Source organism: Planococcus citri, chromosome 2, assembly GCF_950023065.1.
Source record: "Planococcus citri chromosome 2, ihPlaCitr1.1, whole genome shotgun sequence".
Lineage (NCBI taxonomy): Eukaryota > Metazoa > Arthropoda > Insecta > Hemiptera > Pseudococcidae > Planococcus > Planococcus citri.
In genome coordinates, this window is record NC_088678.1 from 31,567,817 (window position 1) to 31,595,699 (window position 27,883).

Sequence of the window (27,883 nt, forward strand, 5' to 3'; positions counted from 1 at the left end):
ATAAATGTACCTCAAAAAAGTAGGTATGGAATTCAACACAAATTTTTTATTAATTGAAAAATAAACATTTATTATCTAAAACTGTACATAAAATACGTTGTAATTGAAATAATAAGACTAGGTTATCATACAATATAATAACACAGTATATAATTTTTAAAAACTATACAGTATAATGGATTTGACAAAAAGAAAAAAAAACAAATTTTGTAACTTCTAACAAACGATAAAAAGTTTGTTTGGTAACAAATACGGCATCGATAAAATAATGAATACAACAATAGTATATTACACAACGAGGGCCGAAAAAGTGATTTTTGACGAGGGTGAGGTTTGTGACCCGAACGAAGTGAGGGGAACAACTCACACGAGTTCAAAATCACTTTTTCTCCGAGTTTGGTGAAGTAATTTTTCCTGAACGAGGGTGGAAAGTACTTATTTTTACATCCGAGCGATTCTCGCGAGGTTGGAAAAGTAGTACTTTTCAGCCCTAGATAGGAAAAGTAATAATTTTGATTTCTCTGAAATATAGTAGAAGTAGGTAGAAGAATGTAGTAATCGAAATCGAAAAAACCCACGTTATGTTTTAAAATTTTCGAAAAAATCCATTTGATCATCGGACGAGTAAAAAACATTATACGAGATCAATGAAAAAAATACCTCCAAGCATTTCAAGTTTACATGTACCTATGTAGATACTTAGATACCTCATGGCACAGTATTTTTTCCTGGTAAATTTTTGTCACATTAATACGACGAAAAAAGAAAAAAATACGAAAGATGAAGGAGGGGAAAAAAGGAGCACAAACAAAAACATAACCGTAGTAACTTGAAAAAAGAAGGGGGGGTTTTCCCTAAAAGTTATTAAAACTCGAATACAATAATCAACAAAATTTACAATATGTACACGTAAACATAATTTATAATGAAGAGAAAAACGAATAAAAAGGAGTCTTGCGTTTATTGTACTGGTTCGAAAGTTTCAGAATCCGGGCTACCGTATCCGCTGGAGCCATCGTCTCGGTGCTGCTGATTTTGTAACTGTTGATTCGGATGCGAATGTTGAGGTATCAGCGTTGTCGACGTGTATACCGGCACCGATCTCCGAGCTGGATCCGGATTAACGCTTAGATTGTCTCTTGTTGTAGCTGGTGGCTGTAAAATGGACGAAAATTAGTCATTTTCCCACCCCATCGAAGTAAAATCACTTTACTTAATTTAATATCTAATGAAACAAGCCCTGGCTAAGTCATTTTCAAAATAAAATATATCCAGTACGTACACTGTACTATTTCAATTATTCTTTTTTTTTACATCTCCAATATCAAAATCAAGTTCACAAAAATGGATAAGTATTTTGATTTTTTTTTACTTGTGTTTCATTTTATAATTTTACCGTCCATATTTATTAAACTTATTCTTAGCAGGGCGTACCTGTAAATTACTGACTTGCCTTCTAATATGAGCCAGGCTGGAAGGATTGTAAGCCATATTCGCGAACACCAGCCTCTCTTCGTAATCGTACTCGCAAAGAATCTTATTTTCACAAAGGTAAAATCGATCGCCGACGCAAAACCTGTCACATCGAAACGCAAAACAAAAAAGATTAATTTCTCGTTAAATAAGAAGGTAGATTGTAGCCTACCTAGACCTACGAACGAAACGAGACGCGACGTCTTAAATTGCAAAATAATTAATTTAGCTACATTCTTATTCTCCGACGTAGTGTAGTATTAAGGCCCAATGTAATTCGATAAACATCAACCTTGTATTCTCGATTATGCTACACAACGCACACACACACACAAACCATCAGCACAGTAGTCGATTTTCGTACTGATAATTCATTCGTATTAAAAAGCTTCACCCTTGAAAACGCCTTTCTATCAGTCAATAGGCAATTTATTTCGCTACACAACATATAAATGATGAACCTCTGCTACCAATTTCGCAACGTGAAAAATCCTTTCTTTACTGCGTAGCCAACCAATTCAACCAATCGGTGATACAGTTGCCTATGTTTGGGTTTCAAAGGGGCAAAGTATTTATCTAACTGAGGTGTTTTTTTACAAATAATGTGAAATTATTATCAGGTTATCGAGAAGGAAAAAGAAGGGAGAAAAGCTTGAAAATTTAAAACAAATTTTAATTCTCAATCAATTAAATATCCTGACAGTGATCTTCGAGATTGATTGTGACACCGATAAAAACGTGAAATCTCACTATTTTTTCACTTCCTGCTGCAATAATATCTATTAATTTGGGTGGAAGCTCCATCCTTCAACATATTTCAACTTGTTTGAACCAAAAAAATTCTATCCCAAAATTTTATTAAAGTTCTTTTAAGTAAAGATGGACAGATTTTCTATTGCTTATTTTTTGCTGTGTACCGAACGTGTGCGCCCTGAAAAAATCTGACGAACCTCCACTGATGGAAAATTTATTTTTTTATTCTATTCAATTTTATTCTAAAACGCTTCGTTTTCAATGTGTAAGGATTTAAAAATAATGAGCAGCTTTTTCTTTCAGTAAAAGTTAAAAATTGATCCATCCACTACGTAAAAAAAATTGAGAAAATTTCTCAACTAGCGCGTAGAAAACACATTAAAACTGTCTATATTATATGGTTGGCACACAACACTTGAACCTCAATTTGTCGATCGAATAATAAAAATAAACTTTTTATACCTACCTAATCAAAAACAATTTTGAAAAATAATAAATTTTTTATCCCTTTTTCACCCCCAAATCCCCACCACCAAAGAAATCCCTACTTTTGATTTCACATTTTTTGGAATCGAACTGCAGTTTATTTTTGATTAGAGTTGGCATGAAGTACTTAGGTTACTTTAAATTTTCAGCCAAGAGTGTATCTTCCCCCTCCCCCACCCATCGATGTTCGCCTTATCGGTTTAAAAAGTACTGTTTTTGTTTCAAAATTGTCAAACAAAAGTCATTTTTTTGCCATACTTGTTTTATAAGGATCTGGTGCTTTTTTTTTACCAAATTTGCCCAGGAAGTCAAAACGTGTAAATTTTTCAATTTTTGGTAAAATAGTCAAGAAGTATTCACTTTTAGCAAAATTGTCAAAAAAAAGTCTGTTAATGGTATAATTGTCAAAAAGCGTGCATTTTGGGTAGATAAGTTGTGAAAAAAGGTCAATTTCTGGTGAAATTATCAAAAAGCGTTTATTTTTGGTCAAAATCGTCAAAAATTGTAAATTTTTGTAAAAATTGCCAAAAAACGGTCAATTTTTGGTAAAATAGTCAAAAAGGGCCAATCTTAAGCAAAATTCTTAAAAGGCGTCATTTTTTGGTAAAATAGTCAAGAAGTGTCAATTTTTGACACAAATTGTGAAAAAGTGTCAATTTTTGGCACAATTGTCACAAAGAGTCCGTTTTTGATAAAATTATCAAAAAGTGTTCATTTTTGGTCACAATTGTCAAAAAGTTTCAATTTTTTGGCACAATTGTCACAAAAGTGTGCGTTTTTGGTAAAATTATTATGAGTCAAAATTGTCAAAAAGTGTAAATTTTTGAAAAATTTGCCAAAAAAGGTCAATTTTTGGTGAAATAGTCAAAAAGGACCAATCTTAAGCAAAACTGTCAAAAAGCGTCAATTTTTGGTAAAATTGTCGAAAAGTGTCAGTTTTTGGCACAACTGTTAAAAAGGGTCCATTTTTGGCGCAATTGTCAAAAAGTGTCAGTTTTTGGTAAAATTGTCAAAGAAGGCCAATTTTTCGAACAATTGTCAAAAGACATTCATTTCTGATCAAAATCGTCAAAAAAGTGTAAATTTTTGAAAAAGTGTCAAAAAGATCATTGGTACATACAATTGTCAAAAAGTGTCCGTTTTTGGTAAAATTGTCAAAAAGGGTCAATTCTTGGTAAGTTGTCAAAAAAGTGTCAATTTTTTGTCATAATTGTGAAGAAAAGTGTAAATTTTTGAAAAAGTTTCCAAAAAAGACTAATTTTAGGTACCTACAATTGTCAGAAAGTGTCCTTTTTCGATAAAATTGTCAAAAAGAGCCAACTCATGGTAAGTTGTTAAAAAGCATGCATTTTTGGTAAAATTGCCAAAAGTCATCAATTAATGGTAAAATTGTCAAAAAGGGCCAACTTATTGGTAAAACCCAGTTGACCACATGCTAGCAAAAAGCTAGCATTTTATTCGCGTTTTGATAAGTTGCTAGCAATTTACTCGCTTTTTGTGGCCAGCAATAATTATCTCGCTAAAAGCAAGCGATTTTCTTGCAGTTTTTCGCTAGCAAATTCAATTCTAGCAATTTTCGAGCTGTTTTCCAGCGACTCTCAGCTAGCTTTTACTTCACTTTAACTTGCTCGCCTTATGCTAGCGTATTACTGGCGGATACTTGCTCGCAATTCTATGCTAGGACAGTTCAAGCAATATTCTCGCATATCTCAGCTAGCTTTTACTTCACTTCATACATGCTCGCCTGATGCTAGCGTATCACTGATGGATACTTGCTTGCAATTCTATGCCAAGAAAGTTCAAGCAATATTCTCGCGTATCTCAGCTAGCTTTTGCCTCACTCTATACCTGCTCGCTTAATGCCAGCGTATCACTGACTAATATGTACTTGCTCACAGTTTTATGATAGGAAACTGCAGGTAATATTCTTGCATCTCTGAGCTAGCATTTACTTAGCCATCTGGCTCTAGAAAAATGTAAGCATATCTCTAGTTTCTGCATCTGGTGACTTGGCGTTTTCTTCGTAGTCAAATGATAGGAAAGTGCTACCAGATCTTACGCATTTCTCACCAATAAACCTTTTTCTGCGTTATTTATTGTAGCAAAATGCGAGCAAGTATCTTCCATCCCTCAACGCGCATACAAAAATCATTCTAAATAATCCGGCATATGACAATAGGAGTAATTGCACCCCCCCCCCCGTCGATCTTCCGGGGCAACTTTTTTCTTAAAGGGGACAACAAAATTTCATCAAATGGACATGGAAAGCTGTAATTTACTCTACACTCCAATTTTAACACCCTCTGAAGACGACTTCAGGTGGGTTCAAGTCATTTTAGAGCCTCCAGTAGGTTTTTGAAACTTGAAATTCCCACAACATTAATTTATCAAATAATGGAGTTGGCAAGCTGAAATTTACTTCGCAGGTTTCAAATGGTTTTGAAGCTTCCAGCTACTTTTAGGAAATTCCAATTTTCCAAAAAACGCCATACAACCTTTGAAAAGTCGCTGGAGGCTCCAAAACGACTTGAAATCCACAAGCAGTCGACTTCGTAGCGTATTAAAATTAGTTTGCAGAATGAATTTCGACTCTCCATCTCAGTTTGATGAAATTTTGTGAAAATTTAAAGTTTCAAAAATCTGCTGGAGGCTTCAGGAATTTTCAAAGAGTCGCTGTAGGCTCCAAAACGACTTGAAATTCACCTGCAATACTTCGTAGCGTATTGAAATTAGTTTTCAGAATAAATTTGAGCTTTACAACTTCAATTTGATGAAATTTTGTGGGAATTTCGAGTTTCAAAAATCTGCTGGAGACTCCAGAACTGCTCAAAACAGGTTAAAACCGTTTCCTATCGATTTGGCATGTCAAAAATAGGGTATATCCCAAATTTCAGCTTTCTTGGTCAATTTGGTAAAATTTTGATTTTTTTCCCTCATTCTTGGCCTAATAAATTGAATTTTCAAAAATTCACCAAAAATCAAAAAACGTACTTAAGCAATTGAAATTGTGACAAGTGATGAATTTTTGCATGATCTTTCGATCTACGTTTGTAAGGTTTGAAAAATTTTGTACACGTCCTATGTTGAAACGCAAAATCAGCGATTTCGGCTGACCTGTCAATCAAAATGGCCCCCATTTTGTAAGTAAGGCCAATTTTTTTTTGAGCAAGTTTGCTTTAAAATGTTCCTTAGGATGTCCCCTTTAAGAAAAAAGTTGTCCCGGAGGATCGGCAGGGAGGTGCAATTACTCCCATTCATTTTTTATTATTACTTAATAAAGAGATTTTTCAACCTAAGCGCTAGCTTTTTTTTCATTTTGGCTACCTTTAACTTTGAAAAATAATTTTGAAGAATATTCCATTACCTATTTAAAAATCATTCAAGTTGTTTAACTTCACTTTTTATAAAGTAATTTTATTGTTCATTAAAAATGTTGTTCAAATATTTTTGAAATTTTTTATTTTCAGTTTGTTTGATACTTCATTTTCAAATTTTAAATTTTGGCAATTTTTCTATAAAAAAAAAAAAAAAAACATTTTTTATTTAATAAAGAGATTTTTTAACCCAAGTGCTAGCATAATGCTAGCAAAGCGCTAGCGTCGATCTCTCTCATGGTATACTTTGCTACTCTTAGATAAAGTATGTCATCAATGTGAATATAAGCTCAAGGTGGTATCTTGTTGAAAACTTGAAAAGTAAGAAGAGTGACATCACTCATCTTACACTATCCCAAGATGCTAGCGTTATGCTAGCTCTGAGATAGCATACTAGGCCAGTCGCCTAATTTTTGGAATTTCCTGAAAAACTACCACCTATTAAAAGTAAATACTCAGAATTTTCATAAATTAACTAATAGTAATAATTACTTTACAGCTTTTTGCTAGCTTTATGCCAGCTACGCGCTAGCTATTTGTGCGCAATTCTGCTACGCTAATGCGACCTAATCGCAACTGATTTGCTAGCATTTTTTTAAAAAAGTGTCTCAAATTCCGGCACCATTTGCGCTAGCGTAAAATTTGCTAGCTTTTTGCTAGCGTGTGGTCAACTGGGAATTGTCAAAAAGGGCCAATTTCAGTAAAATTTTTAAAAAGTGTTAATTTTTGGTCAAAATTGTCAAAAAGTGTAAATTTTTGAAAAAGTTATCAAAAACGGTCAACTTTTGGTAAAACAGTCAAAAAATGCCAATTTTGGTAAAATTGTCAAAAAGTGTTAATTTCGGGTCAAAATTGTCCGAAAGTGTAAATAAGTCGTCAAAGGTCAATTTTTGGTAAAACGGTCAGACAGGACCAATTTTAGATAAAATTGTCAAAAGGCGTCAATTTTTGGCAAAATTGCCAAAAAGGGCCAATTTTGGTCAAAATTATAAAAAAGTGTAAATTTTTGAAAAAAAAATTGTCAAAAAAGGTCAATATTTCGTAAAACAGTCAAACAGGAATAATTTTAGGTAAAATTGTCAAAAGGTCTGTTTGATAAAATTGACAAAAAAGGCCAATTTTTGGTAAAATAATTGTTAAAAAGGTTGTCAAAGAGCGTTAATTTTTGATAAAATGGTGGAAAGATGTAATTTTTTTCATTTTTGTCAAAATTCAAGAAGTAAGTACTCAGTATTTTGATAAAATGGTCAAAATGATCGTAATTTTGCCAAAATTGCTAAGGAAGTTTGTGCTTTTTTCGCCAAAACGTCCAAAAAGCATTGATTTCCGCCTGGCTCGCCTAAAACGTCCTCCTTTTGTTTCAAAGTTTGCCTAAAAGTCCTGTACCCCGAAAATCTATGCCTATATTTTGCAAACTACAACCCCTCAAAATCCGAGTACACTAATTTTTAATTTTTTTTGCCCGAAAATCAGGACCTTGAAGTCTCATACCTACTACAAAAACTGTAACCCCTTTTCTCTATCCATGTAAGAAGACTCTGAAGAGAAATTTCATTTTGAGAGTGGACTTAGCAGAATTCTTGCAGCTACACTTAATGTCCTCTCCACAAATTCCCATTTCAAACATATCTGTCTCTTCTCAACTTTCTCGCTTTTTATGGTAAGTAATGAAAATTTACTTTATTGTATTCCACACTATCAAAAACATTTTTCGACTCTTACTTCGATCTAATGCACCTCTCTTCACAACTTCGCAGGCATTTGTTTTCGATTTACATACTTAAGTCTACTGTATATTAGTGTATACTTATTACTAAGGTACCTAAAGATCTGAAATTCAACCTACCTGTGATTGCACTGTTGACAAGCGAAACATTCTAGATGGTAAACATTACTTTTGGCTCGCATAACCATTTCGAAAGCTGGTATAACCTTATTACAAGCAGAACAATAACCAGTAGTACCGAATAATCTGTACATAAGAAACACACACAAACGAATTAAAAAAATTACAACGATATAAATACTGGCAATAAGGCGCACTTAAGCGATATAGAATTAACATAATTAATAAAGTCCACATAATAAACGACGTACAGGAGGTAATAAGTTAACACCTCTTTAAATACTCTAACGTTTCTTCCACCTACCTACTTCATTATTCGAACCTACCTAGATGTAGTTCTTAATCTCATGTAAAAGTTCACAATATTATACTTAACAATAGTGCGACGGAAAAAATATATTAATTTTTCTCAATAATCAAAATAATTTATTACCTTAAGTAATCACGTTTGCATAATATTAAATTAGCCTTGTGGTATAATGTAGATCCAACTTCGCCTAATCTACAATCGCAACAGCCACATTTTAAACAGTCTTCGTGCCAGAATACATCCAACGCTTTTAGTAGAAATCTTTCTGTGATTCTTTTGCCGCATTGGGCACATTCTTTGGTCGGTGGTCCGAGCATCGTTGTGTTTGTCGTAGAAGTGCTAATCGAATTAGTCAGTAAGCCGTTTGCTTCTGGAAAAAATGCAAAAAAACAACACGTTTTTATTAGTTTCAAGTACTTTTTCATAGCTACACCACAAAAAAAAAAGGTGATTTATCTGTTAGACCATAATTTGGGATAAGAAGAGTACTTTAGAGGTAGATTTCCGGGTGAGGATGTTCGCAAAAAAACAGCCTTAAAATAAAAGAACTCGATTGAAGATTTCTTTGAAAGTGAAATTCAGCTAATATAAAATCAAGAACCATCGGATCATTCCCTGGTGCAAAAATTTTCAAATTTCATCCCTCCTTCCAATCACAACGAAACATTCATGGTTTAAAAATACCTCCAATATTCAAACCATTCGTAATTTTATACCTGTTAGGGTAATATTTTACAGTTTAGACAACTTCAACATGTAGGAGATGGAATATTCGTAGGTACCTATAAATAAGTTGCGCACAGCGCATTTCTATAACTTGGTTGGCTCGCGCCCGTGGTGCCCTAGCCCAACCAGCGAGCACGCAACCCGGTGTATTAGATCGAATTTCAATATCATTTGCCAATAATACTGTACGAGCACCACGTCTAACGTAGGTACAACAATATAAAATAATAATCAATCGCCTAGACATATTATTATAAGAGGATATACCATAGTCACAATATTAATCACAGCGTGATAGCTGTTTAACTAGATCGACGTATACTGAATATCCTCAAAGTGCACTCCTTATGCTGGCGTGTGCATTATTCTATCGAACACCAACTAGCGGGAGGCTTAACCTTAATTATATTCAGTATATAATCGATGGAATTAATATTATTTTACATACGTCAGTAGATACCAGTATATTTATTGAATCGCGATCTCCGTAACAAGCTCCCATCTCATACTCCATCGATCCATTCAAAACAACAAAAAAATCAGGTCTGAAGATAGATGACGATTTTCCTCCAAACATCCTATCTCAATAAGGCACCATTTACCCCATCAATCGAATAACCAAGATGTCGTGAAAACACAATATTACCTCTACCAGACGCTGGCATGGCAATTGGCGCAAATGACGCTTTTCATATCTAAAGTTAGTCGCGAATTTTTCGATTTTTACAGCCTAAAACGCTGCTGGCGCGTTAAACAAGCCATATATCCGGGCACGCTATTAAAATTAAGATTTATACGGCCATAAAAATTGAACGAAACAATTCTATATATGGAAAATAAGAAGCGGAATACAAACGCTACGTACGTCTACGTACACTATACGTAACGTACTCGTATATCGTATATCTCGTATATATGGCACTATACTATAGTTAGGATGCAGATTTAGTCTTTGGAAATTCGCACACCATTCCGAGACGTCGTTATATAGCCGGTTATCGTTTATCCGTTGAAAAATGTACAAACTTTTAAGCTACTTCACTGAACAACTATTCGCTCCGCTAACAGTAAATAAGAATTTAAATTGGGCGTGAATATGTAACCGAAATTGTTGCTCTCGATATACGCGTAGGTACTCTCTCTCTTGATACGAGCTAGGTAGGTTATACCTACTATATACAACCATAACACACATAAAGGCATCGTTCCACCTATATAACTAAGTCTAGCGGAGTGGAGTCGACTCACCCTTTCATACATTTCGCACCATTTTGCAATTTTCTCGCAAACTATACGACAAAATAGCATAGTTTCGGTTCGAAAGACAAGTATGGAGAAATCTTCGACAGCGAGGTTCTCAAAATGTGATTTTTTTACGAGCAGACTTCACTGGAGTATACAGAAGCCAGCGAGGCTAGGTCACATTTTGGAAAACGAAGTGGGATCAAGCATGGTTAGAAAAGAGGGGAAGAATTTTTTTACTAATCTAAATGAAAAAAAAATTACAGGCTAGTGATAAAAGAAGTAAAACAAATGCAAAAATGGCCCAAACAAATTCTTCCTCGACTTTGAAAATCGGGTCAAAATCTGCATGAGGCGAATCTGTGACATCTTCCTATACTAACCTACCTTACCTACGGGCTGAATTTGATTAATCCTTATGAAATCAAAAATCAAATCATTAATCGATAGAAAAAATCGATTTTAAAAAGATTGTTTTTTGAGAAGAAAAGGTAATTTTGAACAATTTTTCTTATAAGATCGAAAATTAATCGATTTTTTGATCGAAAGGTCTAAATTTCAAGGCTAAACTGTACTTTTCATTTCGATCGTGATAAATTACTTGTATGAGATCGAAAATCGTAAATAAATCGATTTTTGAGGTTCGATTTTCAATTATTCGATTTTTAATCATGAACGATTTCTGATCAGGACGAAGTATATTTTTGAGGACGAAATTGATTTTTCGTTACGAATTTAAAATTGGTCATATAAGATCGAAAATTGCAAATGAATCGATTTTCGAAGTAGGATAAATCGATTTGAGATCGAGAGGATTAAATTTTGAAAGGTTGAACTTGATGTTTCATTTCGACAATGGTCGATCGAATGAGATCGAAAGTCGCAAATAAAACGATCTGTGAGAGTGAGATTTAATAAATCGATTTGTGATCGTGATCACCGATCAGGAGGTCTAAATTTTGAGGTTGATCTTGATTTTCCATTTTGACCATGATCATTGATCAATGATAAGAAATTGAAAATCGCAAACGTATCGATTTTCCAGGTTCAATAAATCGATTTGTGATCGAGAAGATTAAATTTTGAAAGGCTGAATTTGATTTCTCATTTCGTCTATGATCGATCAAATGAGATCGAAAATCGAAAAAGAATCGATTTTTGTGGTTCGATGTTCGATTAATCGATTCTTAATCACGAACAATTTTTCATCAGAAAATCTCATTTTGGGGCTGAATTTGATTTTTCATTTCGACGATAATCGATCATATGAGATCAAAATTCGAAAACGAATCCATTGTTGGTGTTCGATGTTCGATTAATTGATTTTTAATCACAAATGTTTTTTTTTTTAAATCTCTTTTAGAGGCTGAATTTTATTTTTCATTTCGACAATAATCGATCATAGGTCAAACATCGAAAATGAATCGATTTTTAGGGTTCGATGTTCGATTAATCGATTTTTAATCATGAACGATTTTTCGATGGAAAATATCTTTCAGAGGCTGAATTTGATTTTGCATCTCGACAATAATCGAATCGATCATAGGTCAAAAATCGAAAATGAATCGATTTTTGGGGTTCGATTTTCGATTAATCGATTTTTAACCATGAACGATTTTTCGATAGAAAATATCTTTTAGAGGCTGAATTTGATTTTGCATCTCGACAATAACCGATCTTCGGTCAAAAATCGAAAATGAATAGATTTTTGGGGTTCGATGGTCGATTAATCGATTTTTAATCACGAACGATTTTCCAATAGAAAATCTCTTTTAGAGGCTGAATTTGATTTTTCATTTTCACGATACTCAAGCATGGATCAAAAATCGAAAATGAATCGATTTTTTCGATTTTAGGAGTTCGATGATCGATTAATCGATTTTCAATCATGAACGATATTTAATTGGAAAGTCTATTTTATTGAGGCTGAAATTGATTTTTCATTTCGACCATGATCGATCTTTGAGATTCGATACATCGATTTGTGATCGGGAGGTCTGAATTTCGAGGCAAAACTTGATTTTCCACTTTGACCAAGATTTATGATAGGAAATTAAAAATCGCAAACGAATCAATTTTGCAGGTTCGATTAATCGATTTGTGATCAAAAAGTCTAATTTTCGAGGCTAAACTCGATTTTGCATTTTGACCTGGATTGATGATAGGAAATAAAAAATCGCATACGAATCGATTTTTCAGGTTCCATTAATCGATTTGTGATCAAAAGGTCTAATCGTCTAATTTTGGAGGCTGAACATGATTTTCCATTTCAACCATTGTAGATGATATGAAATCGATAATCGCAAATGAATCGATTTTTATGGTTCGATGTGCGATTAATCGATTTTTGATCACGAATGATGTATCATCAGTAATTCTATTATTGAAGCTAAAATTTAATTTTCATTTCGAACATGATCGATCATAATATGAGATCGGAAATGACAAACGAATCGATTGGTGATCGAGAGGCCTTTTATTGATTTTTAATCTTGAACGAGTTTTAATGGGGAAATCCATTTTTGAGGCGAAAATAAGTAGTTTACCTGTGTATTATGTCAGGTTGTACTGGAGGGCCTTACTAGAGCGACTTTTTTTTTTCTCCTTTTGTCCACAAGATTTTTGGAAATCCGTTCTCTAGTTTTCAAAACCCCACCACTCCTTAAAATATTGATACCTATCCAAGTGTATGTTTTTTGTTTGTATGAAACATTTTGCCATTTAATTTTGAAAGGAGAAATTTTATGGGACACCCTGTATACATCTACATTCATACAAAACGATGCCAACAGACGAAAACGTTTTCCCGTAGATTTTCCACTCGACGGTTAAAAATTCAACGCACAGTTGTCTCGTTCGCTTTGGCCGAATGGAAACGCGCATATGCTCGGTTAATAATTCAAAAATTCCACAGTCATTTTGCGCTATTTTACTCGACTCGTTTCTCTTCGATTTAAGAAAAATAAAGCGAATTAAATAAGCTCTATTTTATCGAAATGGATAAACCGTTTATCGAAGATGTCTGCGAAGTGACTACTGTACACAAATGATAAACGATACTTACTCCTATCCCGAGGAAAATAGCGAGCGGTTTTTTTTTCTATCCACGAGCATGTACATACAACTACACATAGATACCATCTAATGAAAATGGTCACAATGAATAAAAAATATGAAACGTAACGACGCTGATAGATTTATTAATCAAAAAGAGTGCTCAGAAAAAAAAACCACACACAGAAACTCGCATCTGCGTCCCTGCAATGGTCACTATAAATATGTATGGTATACCGCATATACGAGTATACCAGCGCCAGCCATGTTGATCCGAAATACTCGTACGAGTATAGAAATTACTTTAATATTTTCGCATATGTTTTGCACTGGTGTATTCGGTTACATGCTCTATAAATGTAGTATAAATAAGCTTGTTATATACTGTTACCCCAATTGGTTTACTCCTCGGCTCACTTTGCCCTCTCTAGCATACTGACGGCCGCCAGTACAGGGCTGTGATGCAGGTTCCTCCTAATCTAATGGCGATATGAAAAGCTTTTAGCAAAATAACACATTTATTCGAGCTGATGGTGTTTTGTATAGGAGTGATGGAATTTTCTCAAAAGCTTGAAAAAGAGTTGCGAGGTTTGCCTTTTAAATAAGGTGTAGTGAGGTGGAATCACTTCGTCGTGAAAACTGGTAAGGTCAAGTGACCAAAAAAATCATCAAAAATTTCAATTTTGAATCTTACACCTGAGGGCAATTTTTAACGCTTTTCAACCACTCTCAAGAGCTTATCTGTTCTTTTTCGCCCTGTTTTGTCTGCTCAACTGCCTGATCTGCATCATGCACTTAAATTAAAAGAATCCTTTTGAAAAGTGATCAAATTATGTTCAAAAACAGAACTGCTAAAGAAGATTTGTCACAACAATTTGTAATCAATTCTGAACTAAAAAGTTCAAGGCCATTTGACGTATAGAGATTGCATCCTCAACCTTTTAAACAGATTAGTTTTAATTAATAATAGGATATCATAAGATGAAAAAGGACAAGACATTGTCGAAGAGAAAACGTAAAGATATTACAAAAACCATGATAAAAGGGAACAGATTCTTTCCGCGAAATTCCCTCATCATCGTTCTTACCCTTTTCATCGTGCTTGGCTCGCCGCATCGTGTACTACAGATACATCGTTATATAATGAAATCTGGCGCTGGCGTGCGCTTCATTGTACGTATTGTGTGCAGTCTTAAGACAAAACAAGTGGAGAACACCCCCTCCTCCATCTTTCCCTCGTTCACTCTACCTTGCGCGCTGTACAATCTACACTTGTGCTTTCGCAAAGCGCATCAAATTCTACACAAATGAACGAAGGGATGCTTTAAATTTTTAATAATCCCGTTAATTTAGTTTATTTCTTCTTCTACTTTCTTATCTTTAATTACCGTCTGAATAAATTAACTGTTATTCTCTTTTCGGTGCTTTCGTTCCCCCTTTTTTGGCGGGTAATTTTAAGAGTTCCATGTTGGCTCATGCACTAGCATCGCGTACTATACCTTATTATTCTTTTTATGCGCTTTGTTACGATATACAGGGTGGCCCACATGTCATGTGAAATAACGAATAAAAAATTTCCTTGGAAAACGTTCCAAATAAACACACCCTTAAAGAGATATTCGTGATTTAAAACGAACCTAGGGGTGAACTGGACTACATTTTTAGAGTACAATCATAATTTTTTTCAGAGAATTACATTAAGAAATTGAAAAAATATCGGTACTTACATCAAACAACTCACTCATTTGGATGATTTTTATGAAATTTTTCGGCACCTTTAGGGGTTAATAAATTTGTTATCAAGAGTCTTAAGCATATTGTATTTTTTGTTCGTATTAATGAGTAGAATAGGAGTTTTTTTTCTTCTTATGACATGCGGGCCACCCTGTATAAGTTTTTCGTTGTCCATTTTTTCCCCGTTTCGTTCGCGATTTTTACCACGCTACGTTTATATTAATGTACTTGATTATTCTTTCAAGTGGGTTTTCATCGAGTTATTCGTTTTAATTTTTTCGCAGCGGCGAGGATTTTCTTTTCATTCTTTTGTTTTTTTAATTAAAAATACGATTGTTATCGTTAAACAAATGTACCGAAAAAAAGAAAACGGGGTGTTTTTTTCAGCCACGCTTTTGTTGACTTGAGAATACGCGCAGGGTACGCTGGGTGCGGTTAATTTATAATGTCTGCAAGCGCCGTAAAATCTAGTAGGGTATTTTGATTATGTGAGGATATGCTCGCGTTGCATGTTCTCAACATGAGAATTTTTCTACACTTTTACACCAATTTCGTCGACACTCTAATGAAGATTTTATCACACCAGTATCGTTTGAAAATCTTGACATTTAGACAGATTATGGAATCAAAGAGGTGCAGCTCCGTCAAATGAATTTATTTATGTATTAAATTTTTTGAACTTTTTTGTATGAATTTTTGTGGCCTTAAAAAAAAGTGCTGCCTTCATTTTTATAAGCAGTCAATTTTTCGAGCTGAAAAATTGACAAAAATGGGCAAAAACCAGTCAAATTTTTTCGGATTTTTGAATTTGGCCAGAGTGATCAAAAAACGGATGCTATTGTACTCCAAAATTTTCCCTCAATTCGAGAAAATAGTGTCTTTTCATGCTTCGTCGATGCAAAATTAATATTTTCAAAGCATGAATTTTCTCAAAATATGTGATTTTTAAATTTTTTCAACTGCTCAGTGGAACCCTAAATTTAGTCTTGGTTTTGACTGCAATGGACTGGGTTGACACAGAATCTCAAATACGAATATCTTCTTTGGAATCAGATCATTTTTTCCATAATAGATTGGGTGGGAGACTGGGGGCTACAGCGAAAAAACCATGATTCATTTTTTCAAAAATGCCTTCTCTTTGATGGTCCAGCGTGGGTCATCTTTGGATTTTTTTTCAGAAAATTGGAGGTGATTTGATAAAGAATTTGTAGTCGAACCTCAAAAGACTGCAGGGAAAATGTTAGATGCCTGACCTGAACCATAACTTGGGGGGGGGGGGCTTTCAGATTTTAAAATTCACATTGAAAATGAAACACTTTTTTTTACTTGGAACTGAGAACACCGTGCGAAGTTTTTGATTTCCCCCCTACTTTTTCAAGTTGTTTCACCCAACTTTTGGATGAGTTCAAAATTGTAAGTTATGCAAACCCTTTGGAAGAGTTTTAACAAAATTCAGAAACGATTTTCTGAAGGGAGATGATTTATGATCAATTAAGGTAGGTCAGGTAGGCAGGTCAGGCAGGTAGTCCTAATGAGGCCACATCTAATTTTTGGGGAAAAAATGTATTGGAATGTTGAAAAATCTATGTAACACTGCAGATTAAAATCAATTCAATTCAAATCGAATCATTTTTTGGTAACCTTTTTTGCAAAATAAAATACCAATTCCTTTTTTTGAATCTTGAAAGACTTTGAAAACAGGTTTTTAGCACCTTTGGAGCCTCAGGGTGGTTCTGAAGACGGTTTCTTGGAAGTATTTTACTGTTTGTTTACAGTGGCCTTATTAGGAACACATGTTATAATCAATATTTTTTATTTATTTCTTCAATTACAGTTGCAAAAAAAACACTCACGCATTTAGCGAGAGAAGACCGAATTCACGAACGAATCGATTCACTTTTTTTGAAACATATTTTGTACAACAATTGATCTGTTATAATCGAATCGAATCATTCACAATCGATCGGCGATTGAACAAACTGATTGATTTCTAGGTGAATCATTCGCGAACGAGTTGATAAAAAGTTACTGAATCATTCGCGAACAAATCAATTCATTTATTTAATTTTTGATGAATCATTCGCGAACGAATTGATTCGTATAAGTGACTCGTTCGCGAATGAATCGATTCATTTACTTAATTTTTGATGAATCATTCGCGAACGAATAGAATAATTTTTAGTGAATCATTCACGAACGAATTGATTTGTATAAGTGACTCGTTCGCGAACGAATCGATTTATTTACTCAATTTTTGGTGAATCATTCACGAACTAATTGAATTAAGTATTTCTTGTGAATCATTCGGGAACAAATTGATTCGTATAAGTGGCTCATTCGCAAACGAATTGATTCTTAAATTAAAGAACTGAATATTGATCGATTTGTTGGCGAATGGTTCTTTCAAAAAATTGATCAATTCGTTCATGAATGATTCACTAAAAATCGAGGGTCGTATTAGTTCTTTGTAGGAATCGTGCAGATCTAGTGAGATTTCAAGATATGGACCCCCCCCCCCATTTTTCAAAAAAAAAAAATCAAAGACCACCCACCCTATTCTATACCTTTTCTCGGTAGATACTTTCTGATCAAAAAATCGGAAATTGATTAGCATCAAAAATGCATTTGGAATTGAGATAATGGAAAATAAAGTTTTAAATCGGGCAAAGAGGACCCAATAAATACTTAACTCAACAATACCTACACTTCTAGCCAAAATTTCAGGGGCTAAAATTCATTTTTCGATTTTTGGAAAACTTTAAAAAATTCAAATTTGGGCCAAAAATTGAAAAAATCACAATTTTACCAGATTGACCAAGAAAGCTGTACTTTGAACTCCCATTTTCGACCTCTAAAATCGATTGTTTATGGTTTTAAAACCCTTCTGAAGCCTCTAACGGATTTTCGTATCCTTCAGGTTTTGAAAAAACGTAGGCCCAAGTGATGTGAAAACTTTTCATTTTTTCCCCAAAATAATCACTGGAAAATTTTTTTGGATTTGAAGTAGCATAAAATGATTTTGATAATATGTATACCTACCTAAATCGATTGAATGGGTGACAAAAATGGCAAATTCGAGTTTGTAAGCGCTGAATTTCATTTTCACCTCACTTACAGTGTTATTTTTTTTCAATAACCGGAGATTCCAGAAATTGTCTGGAAACTCTAGAACGGTCCGTAACCATCAACAATTGACTTGGGAGGTCGAAAATAGGGCACAAACCAAATTTTAGCTTTCTAGGTCAATTTGGCAAAATTTTGATTTTACCATTTTTGGGCCAAATTTGAATTTTCAAAAATTTGCCAAAAATCAAAAAATTGATTCCAGCATCTGAAATTTTGGCTGGTAGTCTATCTTAGCAAACATGTATTTATTTTATTTTTTTATCAATTGTGGTCTTGAAAATACCTATTCCTTTTTAGCTTTATTCGAGCACATCGGCATGTGTTGGGAGGAATGAAAAATTTGGACGTTTTTGAAAAGCACCCCCACTTTGAGAACTCACTCACAGTTGTATCTTCTTCGATCCGGGGTTCTCAAATTTTTCATATGCCACTTTAAACTCTAAGTAAACTTCCTTGGCACCTTCTCAATCAAAATTTGAAGTATCTACCTAGATATGGTACTTTTTCTTTCACTCAACTTTTCTGCTTAAAAATGGCAATAAAAATCTATGGGACACCCTGTATACACATACACGAATAGCGAACAGCGGCGACTTCTCGCAGCCCTCAAAAACTCGACTACAGATATGTATACCTACTCAACTACCTAACCTATACGTATAGTTTCAAGGTGTGTGTATTTTTTTTTCCTTCTTCTTTTGCTTTTTGAAAACGTATCCCAACACTTTTCCATAATGCATAGAAGAGCAAAAAGATACGAACGTAGAAGATAATAAATAAAGGTAACGCCGGCTCTATGGAAGATATCCGATTCCATTATTTTAAGAGCGGGGCGAAGCACACGCAGCATCGGATAGCGTTGAATCAAGCTTTAAAGGCATCTGGCGAAAATAAATTCCTAAGGTAGCCATTTTCCAAATTGAATATGTGTGTAACAATACATAACGTCGTACCCTCTTCAAACTTTTCTACTAGCTTATTAAAAACTTGCATTATTCCAGTGGTACGAAACTTATGTCAATACGCGACCATTATTCACTGTATTTCTCTATAATACTCGTACCATATAGGTACGTACGCCAGCGTTATTTCGCTTTCGCTGGCAATAAGAAAATCTACTCTGTTCGTTTCTTCGCGTTCGTTCTTCGCAAAACGAGTAACGAGCTCAGCAGGCGAAGAATGAAGAAAAACCGCAATTTAAAAAACTTTTTCTATACTTACCGGAGCGAATTACCAAAAGCCATATCGATTCTTTTAACTTTTACTAAATTGCGCTCCAGCCATTGTATATACGTATAGTATATGTTTGTTTCACTCGATTAAACAATTACCAGCCATATTGATACAAGTAACGCGAATTTTTAGCCGCAGTAACACATCCTCTATACGTCGTATTACTTCCGATAAACAAAACAACCAGCACAACGACGACGAGAAAGAATAGAAAAAAACAGCTACTTAGAAATCGTCTTCAGTATTTTGTAAATGGAAGCCAAGTTGTTGTGCTGCTGCTAAAAGAAAAACTCATTTCAAACAAATGCGTATCGCAGTTTACAGATTAGAATCGACAGTTGTGGGCTTTTGAGACTGCCTAAAGTAAGTAGCATAGTATGTATTTTTCTCTTCTTCTTTCTCACTCGAGGTAGGTATAGTAGGTACCCACTTTTCCGTATACTTTCTCTCACTTTTGCAACCTACCCTCTTCCAATCCTCTTTAATTTCTGTCCTGTTATGTGTTTTTTTCTCCTCTTTTTTTTTCACATCTATTATACGTGTGTATGTTGGGTTAGTTCACGCGTATACGAGGTGAGTGATATCGGTCTTGAAAATGAGATTTTTCCTACTCACTGCATCCCCTTTCTATCATCTTCTAACATGCACGCTTCCAGATTTAATCATCAGATTATCCGTGCGTCCCTTCGTACATAAAAAAAAAGACTAGAAAAGAAAATACCGCAGAAAATATATATACTGTGGCGTTCAACGATCCCGTTTCGATGGTCTTCCTACGTGGAAATATTACCAGACATTTAGAAGAATCGCGAATCAGATCGTATATAAAGATCAGAGAACCTTATAATAAAGTACAAAATGACAACAACCAACTGGTGGATAGCGAAAGATGTGGTTTTAAAACTTGCATGGGGGAAATTCGACAACCAGAGGAATAAGTTGGTAATATGTAATATCATTTGAAAGTGCAATACTGAAAGTCTCTTTTATTTGTGCATTAAACGATTCGTTTCAACTTTGACCCATACAATAGTGAATCTCGCTATAGAGGAAGTAACATTTTCTGCAGTCTACGTTTCGTTGAACGATAAAGTAATAATTACCTACCATTTGTCGAATGGGGACAAATCAACAAGTAGATAGCTACATGTTGTTGGGTTCGATTTATTGGGCCACTTTCATTGACCACAGAAATGGATCAACAGTGATGTGATAAAAAGAGCTAATGTTCATTAAATTATAATAAACAATACCTACTCGAAATTCCATTTTTTCCCCTCGATTTTTCACTTTATTGGTTTTTCAGATTCTTTAAAAAAAATATTTTTTCGTTCTTTTCATTTTTTTTGTATTCCTTATTTCATTTTACCTTATTTATTGTTCCTTTTCACTTTATTTCATTTCCTTTCACGTTCTATTTTTTTTTCAATTTTTCATATTTATTTTACACTTTTTCACCATATTTTGATGTTCATTTTTTCTTTTCTTTTATTTTCATCAGTAAAAGCATTAAATATATGAAAAAAAAATTTTTATTCAACTTTTTCAGTTTTAAAATTTCCACTATTTTACGTAAAAATTTTCAAAATGTTTTTCATTTCAGATTTTAAAAAATTTCTTTCCATTTTTTCATGTTTTATTCTTATCCATTTTGTTACTTTTTACTACCACCCTGCTCATTTTTGGACCTTTGAACTACTTAATTGTTGTTTACTATACATTTTTTTAAAATACCTATTTCAATTTTTTCAGATATACTTATCTATTCAATTTTCCTCAACTTGAAAAACATCCTCCTATTATTCTTATAATTTCTTTTCACTTTGTTTCGTTTTATCTTCATTTCTCAGTTTTTTCTTCCAGTTTTTAAATGTTTTTGTTTTGATTTTCCTCTTTTTCATTGCTAACATTTCTATAATTTTCCTGTTTCTATTTTTTCAACTTTAAATCATTTTTGTCAAAAATTGTCATTTTTACTTTCAAATGTTTTTTTCATTTAAATTTTCCAAGTATTTTGCATTTTCAATTCCTTACTTTTTTCATTTCTGTTGCATTATTCACAAGTTTTCTACAATTATTTTTGACTTTGCACTTTTCTTATTTTTTCCTATCACTTATTTTCACTTTGTTTCAGTTTCTTTCTATTTCCCAGTTTTACAAAATCTCTATTTTTTTTCCATTTTCACATTCTCTAATTTTTCTCTTCTTTTACATTGTTTGCATTTTCATGATTTTTATGTTTCAATTCTTTCAAGTTTTCAAAATTTTCATCAATAATTTTCATTTTTACTTAATTACTTACTCAGGTGTTTAAAATTTTGTTATGAATAGTTTTTAGTTGTTTCTCATTTCTACATTAAAATTTTAAAATGTTTTTAAAAAATTCTTAAGTAGGTACATTCAATCAATTCCTTTCACTTTTCTTCTGCAAAAATTTCATTTTTCATTTTTTTTGAGTATTTTTTCGTTCTTAAATATGTTTTCCTCATTTTTAATAGTTTGCATTTTCATCTTTTTTCGCTCCAACTTTTAAAATTTTCAAGTTTTTTTCTTTTGCAATTCTTGTTTGATTTCTTTCACTTGTTTTAGGTATACAATTTCCACACAAAATTAGTCCCACTTTTCTTATTTTTCTGACAATTTCTTTTTCAATTTATTTTCATTCCTCATTCAATTATTTTCATTTCGCTTTTTTCATTCTTAATCTTTTTCACTTTTCAATTTTTCTCTCAATTTTTCTTTTTACCTCCTTGTTTTTCATTTCAATTTGTATAGTTATGAAATTGGTTCCATTTTTCCTATTTTTCAGATCATTTTATTTTTCAATTTATTTTCATTCCTCAGTTTTTCAATTTTAAAAAATTTATCTCCATCTTTTTCACCTTCACATTTTTTGAAATCATTTTTTCATTTTTCAATTTTCTCATTTTTTGTCAATAACTTTTTTCAAATTTCATTACATAAAATTTTGCATTTTCAATTTTTTTCTCAATTTTCCTTTTTACCTACCTACTTGTTTTTCATTTCAATTTGTATGCTTATGAAATTAGTTCCATTTTTCTTATTTTCAGATCATTTTCTTTTTCAATTTATTTTCAATCCTCAGGTTTTCAATTTTAAAAAATTTTTCTCCATCTTTTTTACCTTTACATTTTTTAAAATCAATTTTCATTTTTCAATTGTCTCATTTTTTGTCAATAATTTTTTTCAAATTTCATTACATAAAATTTTTCAAGTTTTTTTCTTCTGCGTTTTTTTCTTATTTCACTTGTTTTATACTTCAATTACCACAAAAAATTTGTCCCATTTTTCTCATTTTTTTGATCATTTCTTTTCATTTCCGTTTTTTTTATTTTTAATTTTTTTAATTTTTCTATTTTTTACTTGATTTTTCTTCTTACTTGTTCTTCATTTCAATTTGTATGATTGTGAAATTGGTTCTATTTTTCTTATTTTTCAGATCATTTCTTTTTCAATTTATTTTCATTCCTGAGGTTTTTAATTTTTAAAAATTTTTCTCCATCTTTTTCATCATTTAAGTACATTTTTTCATCATTTACTTTTCATTTTTCAATTTTCTCAGTTTTTCAATAATTTTTTTTTCAAATTTCATTAAAAAAAATTTTGCATTTTCAATTTCACGTTTTTTTCCTCATTTTTTTTGAATTCATTGAATCAAAAATGCGATTCGATCTTCCAGTATGTCTCTATACCTCTACCCGCATACAATTTGAAAAAAAGTCAGATCGGCGATTTGACACGGAACGATTCTAATAGATTCGTTACTGACTAATTTGGAAATTCTGAATTTTAATATTGGCTCATCTCTTGATTTAACTTCTTTGAACCTCCTTAAATGATCGCGATAATCGAAATTTTTCAACGTGCAGAGCAAAAAACAAGATGTTTTTGGCCCAATTTTTGATCATGGTACGTGTTCGAAGTAAAAAAAAAAAAAAAGGATATACCCAGAGAAAAGACTCGAAGGAGTCAGAAGAAACCCCACATCGAAGCGTTTACTAAATATACACGTTTGAATACATACGTAGGTAGTCGAGTAGAACGAAAAATAAAACTATACAGCGAAAGCTTCCGTCAAACGATCGAGGTAATTAATTTAGAAACATTTGACAGCCGATGGAAATTTTGACAGATACGAGAGTATACATACGATAAAAATGGACTTATATATATTTTTGTTAAACTTCGCATTAGCATTCGGTGTGGCGGCATTGCACAGCGTCGGTCGCTCGTTCGCTCGTTCAACTACTCCTATAAACCATTCGAATTCTCTGGAGTTTTGCATGAACACAAAGATACACAGACAGACGCACACGCACAATGCAGCACGATGAAATCCAGTATAACGAAGCAGAGAGCCTTCTCTGTCTATCTCTCTCTCTGACTCGGCGGAATTGTTCCATAAACGAAATGACATCGCCATTCATAAGTGAATTAAGTAAACCCGGCACGCATATCTGATTAACTTTCATTCAATCGTTTTTCTAAACCAACCCCTCGGTAAACACCGAATTAGCTCACCGACGCTAAAAATATTATCATTTCCATCCACTATACACAGGCACACTCGATGGAGGAGAGCGAGCAACCAGCGTACAGAAAAGTTGACGTTTTTGAGAGACTGCTACGTCGTTTTATTCTTTTATTTTTTCATCCTCCCCCTCTGCCCCCTCGCACCCGATAAATGGCGCTATATTCACGTACACGCATTAATGACTATATGAAAGTACAATATCTCGACGACTGCGCCAATTTAAAAGCTTCTGTGTTTATCCTGCGGATCGATCTTTCCACCATTCGCCCCGACCCCCATTTGCCTTTTATCTTCGGTCCGCGACGTAGTAGGCTGCGTTGTTAGGCTCACGAATACGGTTAATTTCGTTACTTAAAAACGGTGCTTGCCGTAATGCGTCTAAATGAGTATCTTTTCCTATACTATAAAAGGGGACAAAGAGTACAATACATAGGACTTTGATACAAATCCATTATCTTTCGATAAAGGCCAATTCCAACTTTTACCGGTGTGACTTTTCGCCACGTCTATGTCCACGTCCGTCTCAATTGACACGCTGTCACCAGGATGGCGATGGCGGCCGGATAACACCGTATAATTCTCAGTTTCGATACGTAGTTTGTCGCAAAGCGCCGATATACTAGAACGAGATTCAGTGAGACAGAGACAGAGAGAGATTGCAAAGGTATCCTGTGCGAACGAACCAACGAACCAACGTTACCTAATACGACACATAAAACAAAGACAAAGCTTGCAGAAAGCAGACAAGCGAGGGGTCGAAGAGAGGCGCAAGTAGTGCAACAGAGTGAGAAGCAAAAACACAGCGAATCCGATGAGTCGTATAACGAAAAAGCTTTCCGATTTGACGACACGAAGTTATACGAAGGGTACGTCTTGATTCCATTTACAGAGAATAAAGCTTTAAATGAAAATAAATTCTTTTGTCTAATAGACGGCTACATGTATTTGCTATTATTCTCTTTAACATTAAATCATTGCCGAGAGAGTACGATATCGCGACGAGGGCAGCGCTCCAACTTGGAATACGAGAGACATATTCCCGCCCTGCACGCCCCGTCTTGCTTCACTGTGTCTCTTCTCTTTTACTCTCTCATCGGCCGGGCCTGGTCGCGATGATGGTGGACGCGAGGTTGTGGTGAGGCGTGTGCTTGACTTGTCACTTAGGGACAAAAGCAACGAAATAAAATCAAATCGAATCCGAGCCACCAAAGTACCTTTAATGGTGACTACGTCAGGAAATATGCTTTTAGCGGTAATGGCTTCGTTTTCCACGTTTCGTATACAGTATACAGACGCCACCAAAGTTGCTCACCTTTTCCCCCTTGTTTTCCCTCCTGACCCCCTTTGTCTAACCCCTCCCCCATTCAGGTGTGTTTTTCTCATCCTTTTCGCACAGTAGTCCATCTGGTTCTTCATCTCCTCCTGGCGCACAACTCGCACAGGTGTTTTTCTGTGATTTTCATGCCTCTAAATTCAGCGTTTGAAATGGTTTTGAAAATGCGAAGTTTCAAGACAATTTTTTTTCAATATGAACAATTAGAGTGAAACAAAAAAATCAGTTTACAAGGATTTTGACTTTTCAAGACTTAAACCAACGTCTGAAGTCGTCTTCAGAGGCCCAGAGGGCGTTAAAATTGGAGTGCAGAGTAAACTTCAGCTTTCCATCTCCATTTGAAAAAATTTTGAGGAAATTCAAAGTTTATAAAAATGTACTGGAGGCTCCAGTAATTTTCAAAAAGTTGCTGGAGGCTCCAAAACGACTTGAAATCCACCTGCAGTCGACTTCTTAGCGTAGCGTATTGAAATTAGTTTGCAGAATGTATTTCGGCTTTCCAACTCCATTGTAGAATTTTGGGGGAATTTCGAGTTTTAAAAATCTTCTGGAGGCTCCAAAACTGCTCAAAACGGGTTGAAACAGTTTCCAATCGATTTGGCAGGTCAAAAATAGGGTATATCTCAAATTTCAACTTTCTAGGTTAATTTGGTAAAATTTTCATTTTTTCCCACATTTTTGGCCAAATTTGATTTTTGAAAATTCACCAAAAATCGAAAAAGGCACTTTAGCACTTGAAATTTTGACAGGTGATGAATTTTTTGCTGCTCTTTCGATCTACCTTTGTACGGTTTAAAAAATTTTGTGCAAGTCCTATGTTGGAATGCATAGCCGCCCTTTTGTAAGTAGGGCCACTTTTTTTTGAGGACATGGGCTAGAAATGTTCCTTTTAGGACTCCCCTTCAAGAAAAAGGTTGTACCGGAGGATCAGCCGGGGGGTGCAATAGATCCTTATGTGGGCCTCCCCACTATGAAAGAAATAAAAAAAGTTAAAAAAAACAATAAAAAATGCAAAAATACTTCTAAAATTTGAAATTAAGAAAAATTTAAAAGCTTGAAAGTAAAAATAAAAATTATTGATAAAAATGTTGAAAATTGAAAAAATGAGAATAGGAAAATAATGAAAAATACAAATAATGAAAATGAGTGAAAAAATTAGAGCATGAGAAAATTTAAAAATCAGAAATATGAAAAACTGGAATCAAAATGAAATTTAAACGAAGTGATAAATAAATAATAGGAAAAATAGGAAAAATAGGAAAAAAACTTTTTTTAAAAAATCAAAAAATTAAAACTTCAGAAAAAATGAAAAAAAAACTAAAAGTAGCTAAAAATTAAAAAAAACTCAGAAAATTGAAAATTTTTTAAAAATTTGAAAGTCATGTGAAAATTAGGTACCTATAGCTAGAACCTACTTACTAGCACCAATTTTCAACGTTGAAAAAATGAAAACAGGAGATGGTGATAAAAATGTAGGTACCTGATAAAGAATGAGAAAAAGGAACCAAAGAAAATTGAATAATGAGAAAATAAAATTATTGAAAATTTAAGAAGCTGAGAAATGAAAAGAAAATGAAACAAAAGAGAAATAAAATACAGAAGAAATGAAGAAAATTGATTTTTGTTTTAAAGCTCAAGAAAATTAATGAAATTTAAATAAAAGTGAAATATTTGTAAAAATGAAGAGAGAAGTTGAAGAAATCAGAAGCCAAAAAATGAACAGAGATGAAAAAAAAAGAGAAAGAGTAAAAAGCTCAAAAATTGAAAACATTTTTAAAACGTAAAAAATTAATGATCAAAAGAAAGAAAATTGATGGAAGCAATGGGATAGAAAAAATGGACATTGAAATATGATAAAAAGGGAAATATTGTAGTGAAGAAGAGAGAATAAGAGAAATGAAGAAATCGAAATGAAACAATGTGCAAAGAAACGAATGAGTTTCCTCGATTTTCCTTCTTTCCTTGACTATTTAGTCAGGTTTTGACTTTTGAGTATCTCTTTTTAAACCATGAAGTTTGAAACTTTTCTTCAAAAATCTGGTCTAAAAATCAAAAAAAAAAAAAAAAATGAAAAAATTTATTTTCTCCCCTTCAAATTTCTATAAGACGCTGATTCCTATATGGGTAAGTTTCTAGTGTTACTTTTGCGACCTTTTTCAATCCCCTCCACCCCCGTCCTAGAAATTTGGACACCCACGAATTCTGAGTCAAGGTCATCATTACCTAAAACTCTTCTATCCAACGCCAGACCAAGCCCAATTACCAAATTTGAGCGAACTTCGTTGAAATACTATCCACTAAAATAAACATTATGGTTTGATTAAAAAAAAAAAAAAAAAAAAAAGTAAAAATTCTATGACGAGAGGCTTAATCACCATTCTGAGGATAATCAGGCTGAAAATAGAAAAAAATATGAAAAAAATCAACAGAAGAATTGAAAATAAAATAAAAAGGCGAAGTAAAAAGTTTTTTTTCTTCAAAATTTTGAAACAATTAACCCTTTGAATTTGAATGTAGATATCCTGTCTACACAAGGTGTTGTCTCTCATTCAAGATCATTCCCATTATCATTTTCAAGCACGAAATACGCTTGATGGGACACCCTGTATGCATTCTCCAAAACTCTGGGTGCGTAACT

The 27,883-nt window shown here is 33.5% G+C and overlaps 1 protein-coding gene across 10 annotated transcripts in view; it reads right to left on the reverse strand.

The window, feature by feature from the left end:
• Positions 1-24: 24 nt before the first annotated feature.
• LOC135835428 (LIM domain only protein 3-like) overlaps positions 25-27,883 on the reverse strand; it is a 272,343-nt gene continuing 244,484 nt past the window's right edge. For 9 of the 10 annotated variants that reach the window (XM_065349667.1, XM_065349670.1, XM_065349673.1 and 6 more), the window contains 4 exons: positions 8,366-8,612; positions 7,933-8,058; positions 1,435-1,576; positions 25-1,155 (listed from right to left, as the gene is read on the reverse strand). In XM_065349667.1, coding sequence (XP_065205739.1) covers positions 961-1,155; positions 1,435-1,576; positions 7,933-8,058; positions 8,366-8,612 — 710 coding nt within the window. In that variant the 3' untranslated portion in view covers positions 25-960. The remainder of the gene's footprint in view (positions 1,156-1,434; positions 1,577-7,932; positions 8,059-8,365; positions 8,613-27,883) is intronic. The other variant, XM_065349677.1, reaches the window with a different exon arrangement.